Raw genomic sequence first — 24,370 nt, 5'->3', positions numbered from 1 at the left:
TTGTGTAGTGCCATGCACTACACTTACATGACAGTTCTGTGTATGTGTATTCACAGTGCATACTGTACATTATGTTACACAGGAAAAGTTGTTATAGTTTTTCTCGCTCCCTCTTCTGTGATGAAGCGTGTACTGGAGCTGGAGGCTGGGGAACCGCTGCACACATTCGTATACCTTGATGAGGCGGGTTTCAATCTGGCAAAAGGAAGAAGGCGTGGAAGGAATCGCACTGGACAGAGAGCAACCATTGATGTCCCAGGCCAACGAGGAGGGAATATTACTATGTGTGCAGCCATCTCAGAAAACCGTCTTGGTCCATACAACACACAACATCTGCTTAGACACTCTTTACAGGGACATAATCCCTGAGAATGAGAGGGGTCTAACTGGAGACCATCTGAACAGGTACGTTGTGGTTTGCAGCACATGATAGGATGCTGGTGGAACATCTCCCTCCCTACTCACCATTCCTAAATCCAATAGAGGCGTTTTTCTCTTCCTGGAGGTGGCAGGTATATGACCGGCATCCACATACCCAAATGGCCCTGCTGGCGGCCATGGATGCAGCATGTGAGGACATCACAGCAGAGTCCTGCAGAGGGTGGATCCGCCACTCGAGGAGATACTTTCCTCGCTGCATTGCAAGAGATGATATTCGCTGTGATGTAGATGAAAGTATGTGGCCAGACAGACAGGAACGTCTGATGTGCATGAATGATTTACAGTGCTGTGTATGTTCAGCTCCAATATGTACTGCAATATTGTTTACAGTTGTGCACAGCTCTACGCAAAGGGAGTTTATGTTTACTGTAAATCAGGGTGTATTTTTGCTTTTGCACAGTGCTGTGAACAGATAAGAATTGCAAAGAGCATACGCAGTAAAAATGTGAATCATACATATTCAGTGTCTTGTACTCAGTTACCTCACTGAATGCAGTCATGTGTAACTTTACTGTAGTTTTAGAATGGCTGTGTAAATAGTATATCGTGCTGTCTCGAGCATTTTCAGGTAGTGTCACCAAGATCTGACGTGTTGACCTGTAAAACACGTACAGAGTAAATCATGAAAACATGAAGCCATTTGACGATCGTGTTCATAAACAATGGTGTCAGGACTTTTCATCCTGACGACACTGACAGTCAGTGACATGAATACTTTGAGGAATGAACTATCCATGTTGAGCAAGTGACACACCTTTGCAGGTTAGGATAGATGGATAGATGGATAGATGGATAGATGGATAGATGGATAGATGGATAGATGGATGGATAGATAGATAGATAGATAGGTGGATAGATGGATAGATGGATAGATGGATAGATAGATAGATAGGTGGATAGATGGATAGATGGATAGATGGATAGATAGATAGATGGATAGATGGATAGATAGATGGATAGATGGATAGATAGATAGATAGATAGGTAGATAGGTAGATAGGTAGATAGATAGGTGGATAGATGGATAGATGGATAGATGGATAGATGGATAGATAGATAGATGGATAGATAGATGGATAGATGGATAGATGGATAGATGGATAGATAGATAGATAGATAGGTAGATAGGTAGATAGATAGGTGGATAGATGGATAGATGGATAGATGGATAGATAGATGGATAGATGGATAGATGGATAGGTAGATAGATAGGTGGATAGATGGATAGATAGATAGATGGATAGATGGATAGATGGATAGATAGATGGATAGATGGATAGATGGATAGATGGATAGATGGATAGATGGATAGATAGATGGATAGATGGATAGATGGATAGATAGATAGATAGATAGGTAGATAGGTAGATAGATAGGTGGATAGATGGATAGATGGATAGAGTGGACACAGACCCTTAGTAAGTGGGACTCAGTTCTGACTTTTTTTCCTTTTATCTTTATTTAGATTTTAAAAAATCCCACAAATAAAGTCAGAACTCAGGATGTTGACTTTTTAAATCTTTTTCATTTAGATTTTAAATGATGCTACAAATAAACAAGAGAAGCATGAAAATTAAACCACATTTTCATGAGAGAAGTACGTATACACAGACATCTCTCCGCAATAACTGAATCATTTAAAGTCGATTAAGAGGCTTTAATTTTGAGGCCGCCTGTTATCTTCAAATATATTTCACAGTTTAATAGAATTAAAAACTAAAAAGAAACTTTGATTAAAACATTTTCTAATCAAAGCCTTTTTTCTCACTCACAGGGTTCATTATCATGCTTGCTCATGGTTGTTTAATATTACAGCAAGTACAGTACAGTAACAACTTTAATTGTAAAGTATTTAACCTATAATAACCAATTTAAAAATCAATTAGTCGGGCATACAACAACACCCCCCAGCACAACCCTGCATCATTTACAGCTGCACTCACATGTACCTGTATAAATATTGTTTTTACAATGTTAGATATATGTTAAATATTTACTGTGCAAATATAAGAGAAGAGACAGATAAATACCAGATATAATAATCATGAATTAATCCCTAATGCAGTTGTTGCATCAGTACAAGGACAGGGTAAGTTCAGTGAAAGAGAATAAGAAATGAGACTAGAAATAGGAACTGAACTATACAAGAGCAATACACTTGAGTCCCATGCAGCAACCCATTTATGGAAACATCCTGACAGCAGATTTGGACATTTTCGATTTTACAATTACACCAAGGACGGCAGAATGCACCTTTAGTTTCTGACTGACTGTCTTGTGAAGAGGTGAAGCAGCTGGAGACAGATGTCAGCAATCCAAAAACTGGGACATATCACCAGACAGTCCCTTTAATAGTTGTGTTTCTCGTCTCCATCTTCTTTTACAACAAGTGTGAAGAAGTTTGATTGTTTGACTGTAATGTTTTCCAGTTCTTCTGTAACTAAAGTAGAGCATCCAAAGCTGTCCTGCTGGATCAAACCGCCCCTCTGCCCCCAATAATAATGTTTAGAATTGAGTAAAATGAAAGTGTTCTGAAGAAATGTTCACCAGCCTTTCCCCCCTTTGTACCACAGTAACAGATAGTGACAGAAAAGTGTTGAGGCTGCATCAAACATCACCTGAGGAACAACACAGCAGGGGGATTTCTCGGTATTTACTCAGCCAAACTGCTCAGAGATCAGCTCACACACCAGTGTTTACTTCACGCTCTTCTTATTCTTTAAGTACAAATATCATCTGATCCCAACACCTGGATCTCCTCTTGCTTCGTGTTGCTGATGTTGGAAGAGAATGTGAAATATTCCTTTAGGATGAACCAGCAGGTCACTCCATAAACATGGGGATGCATCCGTTCATAGTAAGGAGCTCGGGCCAGTCTACATATTTGTTTGTTTTTCTGTCATTCTTCAGTTGCTGGAATAAACAGACAGAGACAGAGCTGATCCTGGGTCAGTTGAAATGACATCAACAAGCGATCTGTTGATTTATCAATTAGCTAATGGACAGAAAACTTCTGTTGGCAGCTTCATTGGTGTGTTTATATGATGCTTTCATATGCTATATATGAGAGTCTAATCAGATTTAAGGCTAAACCATGAGAAATTATATCTAACATTATCACAAATCTGAAAATATATAAACCAAACAATTAATTTATCAATAAAAATGGATTCAGGGGGAAACAGCCAGCTTAGTTTAGCATATAGACAAGAGACAGGGGGAAACAGCTAGCTTAGTTTAACATAAACGCAAAAAAACAGGGAAACAGCTAGCTTAGTTTAACATAAAGACTAGAGACAGGGGGAAACAGCTAGCTCAGTTTAGCATATAGACAAGAGACAGGGGGAAACAGCCAGCTTAGTTTAGCATATAGACAAGAGACAGGGGGAAACAGCTAGCTCAGTTTAGCATATAGACAAGAGACAGGGGGAAACAGCTAGCTCAGTTTAGCATATAGACAAGAGACAGGGGGAAACAGCTAGCTTAGTTTAACATAAAGACTAGGGACAGGGGGAAACAGCTAGCTTAGTTTAGCAGAAAGACAAGTAACAGGAGAAAACAGCTAGCTTAGTTTAGCATATAGACAAGAGACAGGGGGAAACAGCTAGCTCAGTTTAGCATAAACACAAAAAAACGGGGAAACAGCTAGCTTAGTTTAACATAAAGACTAGGGACAGGGGGGAAAAGCTAGCTCAGTTTAGCAGAAAGACAAGTAACAGGGGAAAACAGCTAGCTTAGCGATGCATGAAGACTGGGTGTAGGAGGATACAGCTATCTTGGATTAGAACAAAGCCTGAAACGGGGGAAAACAGCTAGCTTAGTGAAGTTCGATTTAGCATAGAGACTGGGAATAGGTAAACAGATATCTAAGCTTAGCATATAGACTAGAAACTGGAGGAAACAGCAAGGTTAACTTAGCATAAATGATGGAAACAGGTAGAACCAGCTAGCTTAGTTTAACATTAAGACTTAGAGTAAAATAAAAACAGAAGCCACGACCAGGACCACTACCTTTTCATAGTTAAAGAATGAAACCAGTGGAAACAGCTGGATTAGTACAGCATATTGACTGGGAACAGGGAAACAGACACAAATGTGACTTGACTTGGACTTGCCCCTCAAAGACTTGCAACTGGATTTGGACTTGAGATTTGGGACTCGGGCACAATCTTTTTATTTAGATTTTTTGGCGCATTAACATTTCGTGCTGAATGTCATTACGTCCCATCCACAGTTGCCACAGTTTTTGATGTTAGTTCATATTAGCCTGTGACAAAGACCTAAAAAAGTGTTGAGCAGTCACATTGGACCACACTTTTTTTCGGACTGTCTCTACCTCTTTCCTGTGAATTTTATTTTATTATTATTATGAAAACCATAACAGACTTGACTAGGATTTGCCGCTGACCTCAAAGACTTGAGACTGGACTTGTAAAAAGTGACTTGTGTCCATCTCTGGAAACAGCTAGCTTATCTTATCATAAAGACCGGACACATGAGGAAAACAGCTTGGCTTAGCATTAAGACTGGTAACGGGTGAAATGTTAGACTGGCTCTATCTAAAGGGAACAAAAGCAACCCATCTGCACCTCTAAAACTCACAGATTATTTAATCCTGTTTGTTTAATCTGAAAAGAAATTGATGTATAAAAGCAATTTACACTCTGATTGATTGCTTCACAGACACAGGCTCGCTTTAGCCACCTTTTTTTAGTGTCTATGCTAATCTAAGCTAAGAAGCTACTGACTGTAACTTCATTATCGGTGTACAGACAAGAGGGAGGAATCAATGTAAACATCCGAATCCAAAAAATATATTTCACAAATGTCAAACAGCTCTTCTAAATTAGCTTAAACTAAACTGAAAGGAAAGAAAATGTCAAATATATAAATATATATCATCCTTTTCTTGTTTAATGATGTTGAAGAGTAAAATATTAAGTCCCAAGAAATGTAGCATAATATTAATGTAAAGAGTTTCTGAATAAGTTTGGATTTTTGACTGTTCTTTTGAAGGAACAGGTTTGAAATGTTATTGCACACTGTGATAGAAAGTAGATACGAGCAGTTGGTAGTTGTTACCTTCTCAAAATGGCTACTCATTCCTCCTCCTTTCGCACCAACGAACACCCAGCTGTCTCTGTAACCCAGCGAATGCACGGAAGAACTTCCCAGTTGAGCTATCAGATTCCTCGCTTCTTCATTTAATCTGTTCACACATAGTCACAAATACACAGTGTGAAACATAGGGCAAGCACAGAGATCATAGCAGAGGAAAATGATCCCTGGCAGTGTTTTATTTGTGATGTTTGTGATGCTCGGTTATCAGCTAATGCTAGTTCTTTATCCGTTAGCGAGGGACATTGGTAACGTATGATAGCTGTGATGCTAATTTTTGCTGTAGGGAAAAACAGGCTTTACATGAACATACCGACTCCTTACATCAATTTTTCAGGTTGATTTTGTAGCGACCTGTCGATCACAGATAGCCCCGCCCTAACCCCTCCCCTCTTCCTGGTCTGTGTGACTCTCAGTGGGAGCATCAGTGACTAAATGAACATCATGCTGTGTTGAAGAAGACTTGAAACTAGAGACTGAGACCATAAAGTCATTAGGAACATGTTTACTGAGGGAATACATCAGGAGAGGAGGAGGAGCATGTTCTCATAGACTTCTATAGGATCACTCTTCTTTTTTCAACTTACATAAAGAGGGCCTTACAGTTCTTTTAAAGCTTGGGAAGTGTGAGACAAACATATTTGGAGTAATAAAACGAAGACAAATATTATCACTATAACTTCCTGCTTTGACCATTACCAACTGCATTTAACCTCCTGTTCAGTGCGAGATAATTACAGACAATTGAGGTGTGTTCACTTTGACTTCTACTGAAAGTGGTTTGGATTACCTCCATTATCAGTCTAACCAAACACACACCCTCACTGGCCCGGTAAATGGGTGGATACAAAAAGATAGTAAAGATGTAAAAGAAGAGAGGAGGAGAAACATTTACTTTGATGAAGGTTCGTCAAAGGACGCCATCAGCACGACAGAGCCTTTCTCAATGCTCTTCAGCAAAGGGATGAAATCATTAATAGCTGCAACACAAACACGCCGTGCATCTCTTAAATCTGTTGTCAAGCTAGTGATATATTATTAATGAGGATATCAGCTGCTACGTACCATCACCACTGTACATGTTAAAGTAACCGGTCTTTGTCACTTTTCCAGTTTTACCTGTAAAAGAAGTTAACCGTGAGGAACAATAAATGGAACATAAATAAAGATGACACAGTGGTTTAATGGTTCAAAACTCACCGTTCACTATAACAACGTTTATTCCGTCTCCAACGTTTCCCTGTTCGAGTCCAAGGACTCTGAGGAAAGTTTGATCAACTGTAAAACTCAGCTGTGATCAACAGGACAAAAATGAGTAAAGAAATCCTACAGGTACAGGCGGAGGAGGAAGAGGAAGAGGAAGAGGAACCAGAGGACAGAAACAAGAAGAGGAAAGTCACAAAGAAGTCTCAAGCTATCAGACCTGAGTCATGTTCGACAAGGATGAGTCCTAAAAAATCCTTTCAGCATCTCTCCCCTCTTTAAATGCTCACAGTCACTATAGTGAAGTCATAAAGGTGCTAAATGCTAAAGATAATGATCATAATTGTACACTCTCTGATCCTCTTTTCTACAACCCGTCAGAATAACACTTAAACGCAACAAAAACAAAGCGCTGCAAAACGTCGTGGGATTTGGCAGAAATTAAAGGTTGCTTATAGACACATTATGTGCTAATGGTAAAGCTAACTGTTAGCTTGTAAGAGTAAACACGCCATCTCCACCCACAATGCAGAGGTAATTGTTCTTCTCTGTAATGTCTTTTCAGACCGGGAGCGATTGACGCGCCTTGTCATTCATTTTCAATGAGGGGCGAGCGGGGAGGTGAGGAGGCGCGGGCGATCTGACAGGCGGAGCGACAAGCGGGCGCGATCCGGTGAAATTGTCAGCGGTACAGTTGAAAGTTCTTGAACTTTTTTCTAGCGTTGCGCTGTAGTAGGAAAAACAATGGATGAAAGACTGATCCTTGCTGTGTGTGACTTCCCGGAGTTGTATAACTACAGGGACATTCACAGGCTCTTTGCATCGGCGCAGGACTGGGTGTTTCACATAAAGTATCGTAGTTTTAACTTAAGCCAGGCTATGTTATGTTAGCTAGCTAGCTAGCTTTAGCTATAAAAAATAACAGTCTGTGGTTTGCATTAAGGACTAGGATTGTCACTGGGATATGTCAACAGGGATACACTAGCACGCAGAAGCCGTTTCCATGGTTACCATGCGTAGCGTGCCTGGCATTTACTTGCGGAGCACTTGTGTGCCTGTCTATTCCAATGACTGTACATATGTATATATATATCTTTTTATACAGTCTATGGTCTACTCACATGAGGAGCACAGTGAGACCCCGCGGTCCGAGCCAGTATGCAGGCGGAGCGTTGCGGAGTGGACATTTCTGATGTTGATGAATGTCTGTTAAAAAACATCATCATCCATGTTTCAGATAACTTAGTCTGAGCAGAAGTCTGACAGACATCATTCTCTTTAATGCCACAGTGCTAGCAACCGACTCAAACATGAGCTGAGAGACAGTTTGAACTGAGGATAAAAGTGGGGGAGCAAAGAGGGAAGTGTTGGAGGAGAAGAAGAAATACCTACTCATGGTTTTGGAAGCAGATCATTGGAAGCACAGCGTTAGCGGCTCCGCTCCGGATGTAGAAGCTGAAGTGATTCTCTGGACAGTCTCTCTTCGGTCCACATGGCCCGTCTGGAGAAGAATCAGAATATTAATGAACCCTCCTCCTTTACATCAACTCTAACTCCATCATGATTGTGGTGAGTTAATCACTAACCTGACTGTTTAAAGGCCTTGTTGGACCCATTAGAGGATGTCTCCACACCTTCCCATAAAGCATCGAGAACAACAAGAGTCACAGATGTTCAAGTCAAAGGAGGATTTCTTCACAAGCTCAGATAGACAGAACTCAACTTGAAAGATCGTTTCCTAAAAGGTTTCATGCTTCAAGGTTAGCTGTTTCTAAACATCTGCAGAAAGCACTCTGCAGCATTATTCACAGAGGCTAATGACGCTTTAACAGTCTTATTGAGTCAAATCAAGGATGATGTGTTTTTTTTTATGTGGAATTCCTGCTTTGTGTTCCTGTCCCTGTAACAAGCGAACACTGTCTGTTTATACTAAACAGGCTGTAATTTAAAGCTTTGTTCATGTTTATTAAAGTGTATTGCAGCCCGAGCAGCAACTAGACGCTGCATACTGCTGGGAAATAAAAGCTAAGATACTTAAAGTGATGTGTAAGATGGAGAATGTCTCATTTGTAATTGTAAAGTGTGTCTCTACGCAGACGATACTGTTTCATATTGTTGGGATCACTCACAGTTTCCCAAATTAATTCCTCTCCGCTTTGTAATCATTTGTTTTTTTGTATGTAACTTTGTAAATAACACGACATGTATCCTTCATATTTTGTCCTGAATATAAATCTGCACCATTCATATTTTTCACTGCAATATTTGATGTACTACTTCTAGCGGCTTTGCTCTAGAGAGGAAACAATGAACTATTCCTTAAGTTTGATTTACTCTTACTGAAGATGGTATGAAACATCCAGTTACAGAAACCTTTTCAGGCCTGGGTCAAAGAAATCCAAATTATTCTGTTTCATATCTAATCTCTCTCCCTTATTTTTAATGTAATCAAAGATTTGTTCTGATCCCATCAGATTACCTTTAAAGAACTGGGCGGGTTTAGAGGACCTCTAACTTCTCGTGTTCACATCACACATCATGCAGTGGCTTTAAAAAAGGACATTGATAACGAGGACAGTGTGAGGTAAAATGCTGTCTTACTTTGTATTTGCAAATCAAATGCACTGCTATATTTCTGCAGGATGAGTGTGAGAACCATGACTGCTGGCACAAACACCAACATGCACTGCAGGAACCCTGCTGGACACAGAGAGAGACAACAAGTCAAAGTGAGTTCAGGTCACAGCAGCTCCTCCGGTCAGACCTGATCCCGACAGGAGGAGAGACCTCAGTCCATCCCGTCAAACCAGCTCAGCCTAAAGTTAAATCTGCCACTAAAAGTACACTGGATAATTAAGTATCTGAGGGCTCTCTGGGTCTTAAACAAGAGATGGTGAATAAAAAACTATATTTTTGAGACCACAAAGGTCAGAAACATTCAGACACATTGACTCAATCTGTTTATAAAGAAAGGAAAAATAAGAAAATTGTAAGTATGAAAGAAAAGTTTGGCTTTAAAGTTTGATACTGTTTATTCTGTGGACTTAAAGTCTCTCTGCTCCTGAGTAATCTTCAGCGTTTCTCCTTTAAAAATCTTTTTCTTCTGTCGTCTTTTCTACCAAATTCAGCAAAAACACACTTTGTGAGCATGTGTACTAAGTGTTCGCCCACAGATGCATTAAATAATATATTTTTTATCCTTTAACCGCTAACACTGTTTGGAAGTTATGCTAGCTTGTGAGGCTAGCATGTGTGCATTTATACTGCAATCATGATACTTACACTCTATATGCTAAATGCTAATATCCTCTTATATACTGAGTTTGCAGATTCATTGCAGCTCGAGTTTTAATTCTTACAGACTGAATGTCCAGCAGGGGGCGACTCCGCTGGTTGTAAAACCAGTGTGCTCCTATAGAAGTCTATGAGAACATGCTCCTCCTCCTCTCCTGAGTTATTCCCTCAGTAAACATGTTCCTAATGACTTTATGGTCTCAGTCTCTAGTTTCAAGTCTTCTTCAACACAGCATGATGTTCATTTAGTCACTGATGCTCCCATTGAGAGTCACACAGAGCAAAAAGAGGGGTATTAGTTATTCCTTTTCTTTTACTTTCATCCCTTACTTCCTGTAGGTTTCAACTGTGGAACGCACAGTGAACCTCCCTGTGTAAATAAAGGGTGAGTAAACGAATGAAGGACAAAGAACAAACAGACGGCTCCTGGTTCGATTACTTATCCGCTGATCTATCAAATTCCAAATTCAACAGTTTAATCAGATCAATCTGTACTTATATAACACTTTTCTTTGCGACCATTCAAAGCTGCTTTTACACTACATGTCACATTCACCCATTCACACACTGATGGCAGAGGCTGCTAAGTAAAGTGCCAAACTGTCAATCAGTCATCACATTCATACCCGTTGGCTATGCCACCAGGAGCAATTTGGGGTTCAGTGTCTCACCCAAGGACACTTCGACATGTTCCTGAGAGAGCTGGGGATCGAACCTCTGGCCTTCCGATTGAAAGACGACCGACTCTACCACTGAGCCACAGCCGCCCACCAATCAATGCTAATTACACTGCTCCAGGAATTATGTTAGACTACTTAGATGCACACACACACACACTCTTATTGTGCAGACATTTAGAGAATGAATAAAACTTACTTCCTCTGAAGCTTTGTCGTCGGATCATTGTTAAATTTCCTGTTTAAAAACAAAAACAACAAACATGAAAGAAGGACAGATTCAGGATGATCACACACACACACACACACACACACACACACAGTCTGGATGAGTTTACAGAGGCTGTGACATCATACATCAGAGGACTGCTTCACGACAAGCTCTCCCAGCTGAACGTGCCGTCACACTAAGCACACCTGTTGTACATATTTTATATATTTTTGTACATATTTTCTGTGGTAATTGTTCTGCACCAAAACACCAAAACGCATTCCTTGTACGTGTGAATCTACTGGGCAATAAACCTGATTCTGATCCGACATCCGGCTATGATGGGAGCTTTCGGAGGTGTTATGGGTGTTAGTTTTCCTGAAGGTGCAACGTGAGCATCGTCAGTGATGGGACAGTAGATGTAACAAACAGAATTAATGATTCATTTCATCATCAATCAATAATGTCAAACATCATTTGTATTAAAGATACTTTGGTGACAAAAAATAATTAACTGGACTCAACACTGGAAATAAAAATGGCTCCTGTTCATTAGAATAAGACGTTAACAGAAAATAACAAAAGCAAAAGTTCCTGTTGTAAAGAAATTCTTTGTAATTTACCTTTGATATTTTTACTCTCCTATTATTGTATAATATTTCTTAATCTTTACTTTTCTGCCTCATTTTTTAAAACCAACGTTTCTGCACAGCACTCAGCTTTAAACGTCCTTCAGAGGTCACTTTGACTTCATGTTTCTGTTCTTCTTACAGCTGCAGGAAAGCTGTCCGTCTAGAAGTCATATCTTTAACATATCAGAAATTAAAATCACAATTTCCACGAGTTGAAAGTGACAAAATCACATTTTTTGTCAGAAACTGAAAAGCAGCAAATTGGCTACAAATAGAATTTAATATTTGACATTTAGATTTAAAAAAGACTCTAATTTAAAACTTTATAAAATATCTAACATTTTTCTAATTGAAGTAAAGTCCATTAGCAGTGCGGGTCAATATGTTCTTCAGTACTTGAGTAAATGTACTTCTTGTCTGTGATTCTGAATAACTCCAAGCTGAATCACAGCTCTTCAATAGAGACAATATACAGACATTAAATACATACACTTCAACTAATACTAAATACTAGTGTACATGATACAACAAATACTGGAGATATGAATACTGTTTCTGAATTCGCCCTGAACTGAGAAATAACACAGTAAAAATCCTTCTGAAAGTAAAGAAGTAAAGTGTCTCACTGACCCACTCTGACTGAGAGCATGTCTCTGCTGGCCGCCCCGCCGAATGAGGAGTCCCAGGAGGCGTTCAGGTACCTGAGGAAAGAATAGGTACTTCCTGCTCCGCCTCCACCTGGTTACAGCCAATCAGCTGCTCTCAGATTCCATCACTGATGAAGTGATAACATTATAAAGAAAATAAAACATTATTTACAGACATGAAGTCACCATGCACAAAGAGTTTATAACCCACACTCAGGGGGCTCACGAAGAAGCACGTCATAAAGCATGCAGTAAAACTCACACGGGTAGGCTACAATGCTGGCTGGCTAAGGGCGGCCTTTTATTTTGAAAGGCACCTACGTCCTGTTTAATAATGTTACTAGTGTGTACTGGGGCGGCTGTGGATCAGTGGTAGAGTCAGTCGGGCAAGACACGGAACTCAAATGACTTGTGTTGGCATAGATCGTGTCTGGCACTGAGATGCGTGACTGTGTGTGGATGGGTGAGTGTGACATGTAGTGTTAAAGCAGCTTTGAGTGGCTGTCGTCTGTACGCTTTATATAAGTACAGTCCATTTACCAGAGAGCTGAAAGTCATGACTGTTAACTTATAAGTTTGTTGTACTGATTTAAGTGCATTTATACAGTGATGCGTTCACTTACTGTTGTAGTTTATTTTGTGCATTTTAATTGTGATGCGTTCACTTACTGTTGTAGTTCATTTTGTGCATTTTAATTGTGATGCGTTCACTTACTGTTGTAGTTTATTTTGTGCATTTTAAGTGTGATGCGTTCACTTACTGTTGTAGTTTATTTTGTGCATTTTAAGTGTGATGCGTTCACTTACTGTTGTAGTTTATTTTGTGCATTTTAATTGTGATCCGTTCACTTACTGTTGTAGTTTATTTTGTGCATTTTAATTGTGATGCGTTCACTTACTGTTGTAGTTTATTTTGTGCATTTTAAGTGTGATGCGTTCACTTACTGTTGTAGTTTATTTTGTGCATTTTAAGTGTGATGCGTTCACTTACTGTTGTAGTTTATTTTGTGCATTTTAAGTGTGATGCGTTCACTTACTGTTGTAGTTTATTTTGTGCATTTTAAGTGTGATGCGTTCACTTACTGTTGTAGTTTATTTTGTGCATTTTAATTGTGATGCGTTCACTTACTGTTGTAGTTTATTTTGTGCATTTTAAGTGTGATGCGTTCACTTACTGTTGTAGTTTATTTTGTGCATTTTAATTGTGATCCGTTCACTTACTGTTGTAGTTTATTTTGTGCATTTTAATTGTGATGCGTTCACTTACTGTTGTAGTTTATTTTGTGCATTTTAAGTGTGATGCGTTCACTTACTGTTGTAGTTTATTTTGTGCATTTTAAGTGTGATGCGTTCACTTACTGTTGTAGTTTATTTTGTGCATTTTAAGTGTGATGCGTTCACTTACTGTTGTAGTTTATTTTGTGCATTTTAAGTGTGATGCGTTCACTTACTGTTGTAGTTTATTTTGTGCATTTTAATTGTGATGCGTTCACTTACTGTTGTAGTTTATTTTGTGCATTTTAATTGTGATGCGTTCACTTACTGTTGTAGTTTATTTTGTGCATTTTAATTGTGATGCGTTCACTTACTGTTGTAGTTTATTTTGTGCATTTTAAGTGTGATGCGTTCACTTACTGTTGCACATATTTTTGTGGATTTAAACAGTGATGCATTCAGTTACGTAACTTTGTGTATTTTTAACATGATGCGTTCACTTTCCGATGACTCGTGTGGTGAGGGTCACTTACTGAATTTAATTGAACTTATGGTCATATAAATAAGTGACACTGTATAAACTATAAATGCACCTGATCCTTCTTTAATCCTTCAGTCTTCACTCAACCTGTAACCTGTTCAGCAGCTGCTCATCAGGGTGTGGCAGAGCATCTGAACTGACTGAGGGTGTGCCACAGGGATCTGAATTTGGCACCCCTTTGTGCCTACATACTGTTAGAGGTCTTCAAACAGCCCTGCTTTGATCTGTGTGTGCCCCCCACAGGTACAAAGTCTGCTGCATGAACACATTCACAGATGATGCTGAACACGTTTTAAATGCAAATAAATAAACATGTTTTATGACTACAGACAGTGCTGCCTCGATAGCTTATTCTTTTGTGTTATTGTGACTTTGTGTTTTATTACACTGAACAAAAATATAAAAGCAACACTTTTGTTTTTGCTCCCATTTTTCACGAGCTGAACTCAAAGATCGAAGACTTTTTCTAAATTCTAAATCTGTGTTAGTGAGCACTTCTGCTTTGATCATCCATCCACCTCACAGGTGTGGCATATCAAGATGCTGATTAGACAGCATGATTACTGCACAGGTGTGTCTTAGGCTGGCCACAATAAAAGGCCACTCTAACCTGTGCAGTTTTACTGTATTGGGGGAAAACCAGTCAGTGTCTGGTGTGACCACCATTTGCCTCACGCAGTGCAACACATCTCCTTCGCATAGAGTTGATCAGGTTGTTGATTGTGGCCTGTGGATGTTGGTCCACTCCTCTTCAATGGCTGCCAAGCTGCTGGATGTTGGCAGGAACTGGAACACGCTGTCGTACACGCCGATCCAGAGCATCCCAAACATGCTCAGTGGGTGACATGTCGGTGAGTGTGCTGGCCATGCAAGAACTGGGATGTTTTCAGCTTCCAGGAATTGTGTACAGATCCTTCCAACATGGGGCCGTGCATTATCACGCTGCAACATGAGGTGATGGTCGTGGATGAATGGCACAACAATGGGCCTCAGGATCTCGTCACGGTATCTCTGTGCATTCAAAATGCCATCAATAAAATGCACCTGTGTTCGATGTCCATAACATACGCCTGCCCATACCATAACCCCACCGCCACCATGGGCCACTCGATTCACAACGCTGACATCAGCAAACCGCTCACCCACACGACGCCATACACGCTGTCTGCCATCTGCCCTGTACAGTGAAAACCAGGATTCATCCGTGAAGAGAACACCTCTCCAAAGTGCCAGACGCCATTGAATGTGAGCATTCGCCCACTCAAGTCGGTTACGACGACGAACTGCAGTCAGGTCGAGACCCCGATGAGGACGACGAGCATGCAGGCACACCTGTGCAGTAATCATGCTGTCTAATCAGCATCTTGATATGCCACACCTGTGAGGTGGATGGATGATCAAAGGAGAAGTGCTCACTAACACAGATTTAGAGAGAAATAGGCCTTTTGTGTTCATAGAAAAATATGTTAAAGGAAGGCCACGGCTAAAGATACTGGAATTTTCCACTTAACCGAGTCCAGTAAAGGTGGTTCTGGTCTGTTTATTGACGGCGACAACATGAACATGTCAGCAGGCGCTTCTTTAAAAAGAGATTTACAAAAAAACAGAAGAACTTTGGTCTTCAGACAATCAGAGACGTCATAAACAAAATACTGCTGTTTGAAAGCACCAGACACATTCAGAGTCTGCGTGACACCACAGTTATTGCATTCACAGGGAAGTTTTCAGGTACAGCTCAGGTACCGAGTGTCCACAGCGGCACTCAGAGAGGAGCGTCATCAGTGTTCAGGTCTGTGAGGCTTCACGACGCACAAACATCAGTCCTCCTTCAGCGTCTCCAACAGGGACAGAGTTCATGGTGGAGTGAAGCAGGAACGCTCAAACAGATCCATACTCATTGATTCGTAATCTTTCCGGAGCTTGGGGGGAAAAAAAACAGTGAATCGTCAGAATCTGAAATAAAATAAGGAGTTTGTGTTTCCCTCTGAAGTTTGAGAGACTGTGGGGGGTGGACTCCGATCCCTCTGGGGGGGTCAGAGGGCACGCTCCTCCTTCAGAAGATTTTGTACATAAAAACTCAACATTTAAGTTTAAAGGAACAATCTGGAACAATCTGGAACAATCTGAGACCAACAGGAGAGAGACTGTAATGTGTAACAGGTTGTATAGATATGAACGTGGTGACAGCAAACGAGAGCATCGATGATAACTCTGCGGTGACGTCATCTGTTTGCTGTCGGACATAATGATGACGTGTTTGGACTAGTGGATAAGCGTCACCTATAATGTCCCTGTGTTAATGTCACTCACTAGGGCTGCAGCATGTTGGGAAACAGCGACCGTGTGATCACGTTTTGTTCTGCGATATTTATTTAAAGACATTTATACGAGCGTGTTCACGTCCAGACTGTTAACAGTCAGACTTTTTATTTTTGGGGATTTTTAAGTCTTTTTTCCTCAAACAAAAACGTCTTTCTTTCAAAGGTTTGATCACATCGAGCAGCTTTTCCCTGAACTTTGCATGTGAGCTGCAAAGATTGGTTAATAAACTGGTGGATTCATTTTGATCTGCCGAGCTGCTGATTTTCCTTCTTTTAGTTTGAAGTCGGGCTGAACAATTAAACATTTATTGAAACCACAACATGGCCTGCTGCAGCTTCCAGACGTTTGCTGAAGGTGAAGTCTGTCAGAACCGTTTCACTGTGAACGTTGTGCTGCGGAGACGGTGTGGCCGACAGCACACGCAGACGGAAGCATCACGTTCAGATCGCTGCAGAAATAACTCGTTATCATTTCATGTGTTTTCAATGAAAAGGAGAATAATGATGTAAAAACGATCATTTCTTTTAATAACGTTAATCTAATTGCAATACAAGTCAAAATAATCGTTCAGCCCTGGTTTCAACAAAACAAATAATCCTGAATGTGGAAACATTTGGGCTCAAACAGGAAGTCTTTCAGTCTTAGGGGATCTATCTGAAGAACACATTTCCTTCACCTGAAAATAACACCTGCTGTGTTTGCTGCTGTGTGAACAGGTAGCAGCTTGTGTAACAGACTCGGCAGGGGAAAGTTTTACAAGCGTTCAGTTTAACGTTTGTAGTCTGAGTTAAACCGACCAATCAGCATTAGAGTTCTAACATTGAACATTTAAATAAACATAAAATAAGGCATCATCACAGAGAGAGTCGTCTTTGTTAGGATTCACAAACTACCAAAACTCCAGAAACTTCCGGACATTCAAAGAGTCTTTGAGAGGAACCTTCAGAGCCACCGGACGTGAAGCTAAACCTTCGCTGGTTGTCGCTCGTCTTTGATGTTGGCTGGTGACATCACGAGAGGAACGAGAGAAGCTCCTTTAAATAAAAATACTCAAAATGGGAATAAATAGAAAAATGGGAAACTGCTGCCAAAATAAACTCTGTGTGAGCGTGTTCGAGCTCGTTCACCGTGCTTCATGTCCAGCCTTTGTTTGACCTGAACCTGCTCCTTCATCATCAGCCAAGAGTGGTCTTCATCCCAGGTGAGTCAGCACACAGTGGCGGTCTGCTGGGAACTCTGGTGAACACCTCCAGGGTCCACAAAAACACCTGTGTTCCTCTTAGACAGTCAGGTAGAGCTGCACAACAAGAACAATCGCTCAACAGGATCGTTCATCTTTTTAAATAAAGTCAAACTTACAGGAAACTCGGGAGGCCGGAGAGAGCAGAGATTCTGTCTGCACAGGAAACACGAGACATCGATCTGCCTTCAGTCGTTTAAACCAACAAACACCTCGTTACAACAAGTTTGGCACTTCCTGTCAACATCTTGTTTTGTGTTTTGGTGCCAGAAGTGACCATATTTGGACAAGAGGGTGGAGTTTGGGATGATAATAGCTTAATGCAGATTTATCAGTGTGTGTGTGTGTGTGTGCGTGTGTGCGTGTGTGCGTGCGTGCGTGCGTGCGTGCGTGCGTGCGTGCGTGTGCGCACGTGATCTTTAGCCCAGCTGTTGGTTTTCCTCCTGATCCAGGTGAGTTACTGTGAGTTGTGCAGCTCTCCTGTTCATCCCCGGGTGGTGTAACCTCCAGGACCCGATCCTGCTCCGTCTCTCTGTGGAAGACCTACATCCAAACGTGGCTCGACCTCCGACCTCCGACCTCCTCTGTGCTCCATCAGTGTGGTTTACTCCTCTTTAAAGGAGGTCCAGACCTCCACCACAGACCAGTGTGTCTCTACAGGGACGCTCCACGTCCCCACAGCATGCAGGTCTACATGAGGGCGTTCAGGTGTCCCGAGTGTCCCACAGAGTTCAGCATCAGGGCTCTCTGGTCCAGCACCTCCCTCTCTCTCCCCAGCGTCGCTCGCTCCTGCTCCACCATGGCTCTGTCCCGCTCCACCGCAGCTCGCTCCCTCTCCAGCCACAGCCGCTCCGCCTGCACTGCCGCCCTCTCTCTCTCCACAGACGCCCTGTCTCGCTCCACCACCTCCCTCTCCCGCTCCAGCGCCGCCCGCTCCCTCTCCACCACCTCCCACTCTCTCTCCAGTCCTCCCAGCGGCCCCTCGCACGCCTCCGGGCCCCGCTGGGTCTGATCGCTGCCATCAACAAATGCTTCCTGTGCGTAGTCCGAAGAGGAGGGGGGAGGAGGGGGAGGGCCGGCACGGGAGCGGTGTTTGGGGGCGGGGTCTGGGTACTGCTCATCATCCTGGGTGACGGGGGTGAGGAGGGGGGCGCTGCTTGCCAGGCGGCCCTCCATCGCTTCGTTCATCATGTGAAACCACGGCCAGGAGGAGGAGCCTTCTGCTACGCTCTCCATCCCAACAGGAGGATACTTCAGATCCTACAGAGAGGAGGTGGAGGTGAGACGAGGGAAGGGAAGGGAGAGGGGAGAGGGGAGGAGAGAGGAGGGAAGGGGGAGGAGAGAGGAGGGAAGGGAGAGGAGAGAGGAGGGAAGGGAGAGGGGAGGAGAGGGGAGGAGAGAGGAGGGAAGGAGGAGGAGAGAGGAGGGAAGGGAGAGGGGAGGAGAGGGGAGGAGAGAGGAGGGAAGGGGGAGGAGAGAGGAGGGAAGGGAGAGGGGAGGAGAGAGGAGGGAAGGGAGGAGAGAGGAGGGAAGGGAGGAGAGAGGAGAAAAGGAAAGGGTACGCAAGATAAGAGGAGAGGAGGGGTAGGAGGATAGCAGAAAGGAGAGTGGAGGATGAGAAGAGAGGATGGGGAAGAGGAAAGGAAAGAGACATATTGGTGGTGGGGAGGAATTGAACAGGGATGAGAGGAGTAGAAAAAAAAGGAGAGGAAAATAGGAGAGGGGAGGAAGAGAAAGGAGAAGATGGAGGAAATAAAGGGAGTAGGGAAGGAAGTTGGAGAAAGGAGAGAAGAAGAGGAAAGGAGAGGAGGAAAAGCTAGATTAAAATAGAGATGAGGAGGTGCTTCATTATAGAGAACTGAATGTGGATGAATCCACCAAAGAAAGTAGTCCCTTACACATGCACCATTTCCTCCTGATTTGAAAACATGAAACTAAACATCTGTGAGGAGTTTTAAAGAGTTCATCAGAGCAACAGACAGGAAGTAAGAAACACTCTCACTAGGGATGATACGAACGCGTCAGGATACTGAGGCACCAGCTGACACGTACCTTATATCTCCTCTTCAGATTGTCCCATTTCTTTGCCATCTGGTAGGTGGAGACCTTCCCCTGCAGGCCGAGCTCCTTTAGGATGGCCCTGAGAGAGGGGGAGGGAGAGAGGATGAACACCAGGACACAGACACAAGTCATTATTTCATTATAATCATTGCAAGAATAAAATCTTACTTCCAGGCAGCTTTGGCGGCGTTTCTCCTCCCGGTGAACAACGGCTCGTTAGCAGCTCGGAGTTGAATCATCCTCCTGGTGTCCTGATCCGTCACTGAGGCAGACACACAGGTGAGGTGTAAAACAGACAGACAGGTAGGAGAACAGACAGACAGGGACGATATCCATCTGCTGAATGTACGCTTGATGACATGTTAGATTAACTGTCCTTAACATTGATGAACACAAATAAAGCGCTTGATAGAAACAATTAAACACCACAGAAGAAGTCTCACTTTTATAGGACAGGTCTGAGGGCGTCGAACACTCCTCTCCGCTGGCGTCGATGTAGGTCACATTCCCATCAGCCTCGGCGTTGTCCCCGCCCACCATGCTCTCCAGCTCCGACACGCTGCTCCTCTCTGCCAACATACAGTCTCTGTCGGGGGGCGGAGACGAGCCGAACACGCCGTCCTCCTCGCTGCTCCACACCGGCGTCACTCTGGGAGCTTTTCCCACCAGCCGTCCTTCCAGAGCGTCGCTCATCAGCTGGAACCAGGGCCAGGAGGCGGGGTTAGTCTGACCCTCCATCCCCCGCGGAGGAAACTTCAGGTCCTGCAGACACACAACACTTCACATTAGAGACGCTTACACTGCATCGCATGACATCATCACGGTCTGTTTGTAAGTACAAGGCCAGGTTACATGTCGTATGTGAGTGTTGATACCTTGAACTTGGTCTTCAGGTTGTCCCACTTCTTGGCCACCTGGTCAGGTGTGATCTTCCCTGTCAGACCCATCTCCTTCACGATGCCCCTTTGGAAAAACAAAACTAATCAATGATGTAAACACATCTGAGCGATCTGTGCTTCAGCTGGATGATGAGTGTGATGCGTTACCTCCAGGCCGGCTTGGCCGTGTTCCTCCTCCCGGTGAACAGAGACTCGTTAGCAGCTCTTAACTCAATTAGTCGCCTGGTGTCGTCTTCTGTCACTGTGATAAAGGTCAAAGGTCAAGAGGTTTACCAACGTGAACATCTCATCACCTTCACATGAACGATTCAGGAGGCTGTCTGCGGGACCTAAACACCCTCTGGGTTTTATTAAGTTTACTTTGAAGTGTAAAAGAAAATGATTCTGCTGGAAAGAAAAAAATGTAATTCTACTCATTCTTGTTCCTCGTCCTGTAGCCTACATTACCCACGATGCCCCTCATACATGTAGTTCTGCAGCATTTCTTACACTTGTAGGAGAACTCGGCCATGCGGTGCAGTTCTCCCAGAGCCGTGGATCCGTTCTTCTCCTCGTTATCCACCAGCAGGTCCATCTCAGACTCCGTCAGGAACTCGGCCATGCCCCCTCGGCTCCGACGCGCTCGCTTCTTTGGCGTCGGCGACAGCGGCTCACAGTCCTCGTCTTCGTCCTCCACGATTGGCGTGAGGATAGGCGCTGCCCCGGCAAACCTTCCCTCCATGGCGTCGTTCATGCGGTAGAACCAGGGCCAGGAGCTCGGGTTCGTCTCCACTCCTCGAGCGGGAAACTTCAGCTCCTGAAGGTGAGCGATTCATTATTTGAGTCATTTCTAAAAGTCTCTCATTCCTTTTCATAAAAATCTCTGCGTTTGGGACCATCAGTTACACAAGACATGATGACATGAGCTTTGGTTTAAATAGATTATGACGGGCTTTGATCAAAGTTTACAAGCTAAAGAAGATTCATGTTCTGTCAGAGAGCAGCAGACTAAAACAGACTGTAGGAGCCGAAACACTTTGCAGCTGCTGACATGAGAAGGACGAGGTGTGACATTAGAGCTTTGAGCTAAAAACTAAAGATGATTTTACATCATCAGTCTGTTACAGGGCGAGGAGGACGATCCTGGCCAGAGGTCTGAAAAGACCCCGAGTGGACATGAAGTTTATTTCACAGACTCGTTTTGTTTCCCTCCTGTGGACAAAGGCAGATCTCTGTCCTGCATCAGTTCTGAACCGACGTTCCTCTGAATGAACGGATCGTTCATGATGTCTCCGACACTGTGAGACATGGACAGGTGTCTCTGGAGCTGGACGTGTACAGACAGACGTACCTTGTATCTCCTCTTTAGGTTGTCCCACTTCTTGGCTAACTGATCTGTGGTCAGCTTCCCCTGAAGCCCAAGCTCGTACAGGATGGCTCTGAAAGAGACAGCAGCCATGTTTCTAGCTTGCAGTCTTCTTCTCTGCCTTTATTTTTCTCTCACAAAAACACTATTCATAAAAAACAGCCCTGTAGCACTACTAGAGGTCACAAGCTCCACAGAGTTACTGTGACTATAAAATCAGCAGGTTTGAAGATTAGACCGTGAACATCTCATCTCAGTGAGACATGCTTCAGGAGTCTCCACATTCAGACTCACGGCTGCTTCACTCACCTCCAGGCCGGTTTGGCTGAGTGTTTCCTGCCGGTGAACAGAGCTTCGTTTGCAGCTCGAAGTTTAATCATCCGTTCTGTTTCTGGTTCCGTCACTGTGAACGAGAAGGACACATTCTATTGTCTCCTGATCCACAGATCAGACAGGTCACAAGTGATCATACGGAGTCACACAGCTTGAAAAGGAAGAATGAGTGAAAAGCAGAAAAAACATTTGAAATAAATTTCATTTACCGGATTTAATTTGCTGGATTTTAAAAAAACACAGATTTAAGAAAAAAATACACAAATCATATTTTTTATAAAAGAAACTAAAAAAAAAGAATCCGACTTAATGCTGTCCAGTTTTTCACTTCTTTAATATAAGCATGAAACTTTGACACATTTCCAGACATCGAGTCATTGCATCGTCTATTCTGAACTAAACATGAAATCGTTTTTAAGACGGGCGTGATGGATGCTTGTGCATCGTCAGGTGTGTGAGCTCCCGCAGGTCCTGGACTGTATTTAACCCTCTAACCTCTGAGCCTGCTGCGTCTGCTTACTTTTATAGGAGCACTCGCTCATCCTCCTCCAGCCCATGGGGACTCCCTCAGCAGGCGGAGCCTCCGTGTGAACTGTCCCATCATCCTCTGCTGTCTCTGCCGCCACCGTGTCCTCCATCTCTGTTTTGATGAGGAACTCCAGGATGTCTGTGTTCTCCGAGTTCTGGGTTTGCTGGCTGTTACAGCGGTGAGCGACGTTGGCGTTCTCCGGGCAGAGCACCAGGTTGCTGTTGAAGAGGCGACCCTGCATGGCTTCATCCATGATGTGGAACCAGGGCCACGATTCCACCACACCCCCGATGTGATCCTGGCCCTGGTAGGGCTGCTTCAGGTCCTGGAAAAGACAAGATAAGACCTGTAGTCTGGATGTCTTATCTCAACGCAGGGAGCTAAAAAGACTCTTCACATGTTTCACTGTCTGACGTCTGTAACAGCATTCATCACAAAGTTTTTGTCACCTTGTATTTCGTCCGCAGGTTGTCCCATTTTTTGGCGATCTGGTCTGCAGTCAGCTTCCCTTCAAGACCCAGACCCTTCAGGATGGTGCTGAGGAATAAACAGGAAGTAGGGTTAGCTAAGAGGAAACTCACCAAAATAAAGTTTGAAAAGTCAAAGCTGCGGTCTTACCTCCACGCTATCTTGGCAGAGTTTCTCTTGCCGGTGAACAGAGCCTCGTTGGACGCCCTGAACTCGATCAGCCTCTTCACATCCTCCTCTGTCACTGAAAGGTGAAAGGGGTCAAAGGTCAACACAGGCAGGTAAACAGCTCATCACTTACAGTAAATAGTGCACTATGATTACTTACTTTTGTAGGAGTTTTCTGTGAACTGTGGCAGCGGGTTCAGCGCTGACTCCATTGTGATCATTGAAGCAGAGGGGGTCTGTAGTCCTGGGGCATCTAGGGAGGAATGAGGGACGGAAGGAAGGAAGCAAGGAGGGGTGGAAGTGTGCTGGTATTCAGGCCTGAAGCTAGCCGCATCCGCTAGCACATTCTGCAGGTTTACCGGCTCCGTTTCTTTACTGCAGCTCCTCTCCGTCCATCCTGTGAGGCAGCCCCGGTGCAGCTTGAACAGAAGTGTGACCAGGCGGCGGTTAGCCACCGAGGCTAACTCTCTGTAAGCGTTAGGGAAGCAGGCTGTTAGCTAGCTTCTGTTGCTAACTTAAACAACAAACAGACACACAGCCGGGCTTGCCGCCACAAGACGAACCTGGTTTCCGTTAGCTTTGGCTGAGTCTGACTTCCGTTGTGTAACGTTATGTTGTGCCATCATCACCGGAGTGAATAAAACAGTAAATAAAAACCGTTCCCGTTAGTAGAGGTAGCCTGCATCCCGTTTCCTCGGCGCTGAGAGAGAGCGCTCAATAACACCACCCCGGCCTGCCTTCCGTCATGTGACCTGCTGCCCGGAGGGGCGGGGTTGGATGTCAATAAAAACACTCCAGCAATCTTGAGTCCTGATTTCCTGATGAGGATATATTTTTATTGTTTCAAATTTTGAGGACATGTCCAAATATCACAAATACAACCTGCTTCAGCCCCGACATCAGCTGTGTATGCTTATATGGACCAATTTTAGAGCCATTCGTTCACCTTTTCTAATACAGCACTCGTAAGTTAGTATAACCGTTATGGATTTATAATGCTTATCAGTTAAATAATCTACTACACCT

General features: G+C 43.3%; 2 protein-coding genes across 3 annotated transcripts; both read right to left on the bottom strand.

The window, feature by feature from the left end:
- Positions 1–3,155: 3,155 nt before the first annotated feature.
- Positions 3,156–10,956, bottom strand: LOC138613365 (protein FAM3C-like). The gene is made up of 9 exons (XM_069687030.1): positions 10,933–10,956; positions 9,364–9,462; positions 8,349–8,396; positions 8,155–8,263; positions 6,760–6,818; positions 6,625–6,678; positions 6,455–6,539; positions 5,524–5,650; positions 3,156–3,354 (listed from the first exon to the last, which is right to left on the bottom strand). Exons 2-9 carry the CDS (start codon positions 9,443–9,445, stop codon positions 3,265–3,267), a joined length of 654 nt encoding a protein of 217 aa, XP_069543131.1. The 5' UTR covers positions 9,446–9,462; positions 10,933–10,956; the 3' UTR covers positions 3,156–3,264.
- A 4,538-nt stretch (positions 10,957–15,494) lies between these two features.
- Positions 15,495–24,032, bottom strand: LOC138612398 (uncharacterized). 2 transcript variants are annotated; one of them, XM_069685611.1, is made up of 14 exons: positions 23,908–24,032; positions 23,505–23,812; positions 23,327–23,420; positions 23,158–23,245; positions 22,700–23,033; positions 22,156–22,249; positions 21,832–21,919; positions 20,991–21,297; positions 20,649–20,742; positions 20,478–20,565; positions 20,046–20,364; positions 19,771–19,864; positions 19,594–19,681; positions 15,495–18,801 (listed from the first exon to the last, which is right to left on the bottom strand). In XM_069685611.1, exons 2-14 carry the CDS (start codon positions 23,563–23,565, stop codon positions 18,232–18,234), a joined length of 2,319 nt encoding a protein of 772 aa, XP_069541712.1. In that variant the 5' UTR covers positions 23,566–23,812; positions 23,908–24,032; the 3' UTR covers positions 15,495–18,231. The 2 variants fall into 2 exon arrangements, with proteins under 2 accessions (XP_069541712.1, XP_069541711.1); XM_069685610.1 differs by having other exon boundaries at positions 23,505–24,032.
- Positions 24,033–24,370: the final 338 nt, after the last annotated feature.

The sequence above is a fragment of the Semicossyphus pulcher genome, unplaced genomic scaffold (genome assembly GCF_022749685.1).
Source record: "Semicossyphus pulcher isolate SPU_LCO1_2020_fin unplaced genomic scaffold, fSemPul1.0.p SCAF_8, whole genome shotgun sequence".
NCBI lineage: Eukaryota > Metazoa > Chordata > Actinopteri > Labriformes > Labridae > Semicossyphus > Semicossyphus pulcher.
Note: the sequence above shows the minus strand (reverse complement) of the source record. Positions and strands in the feature narration are given on the sequence as shown.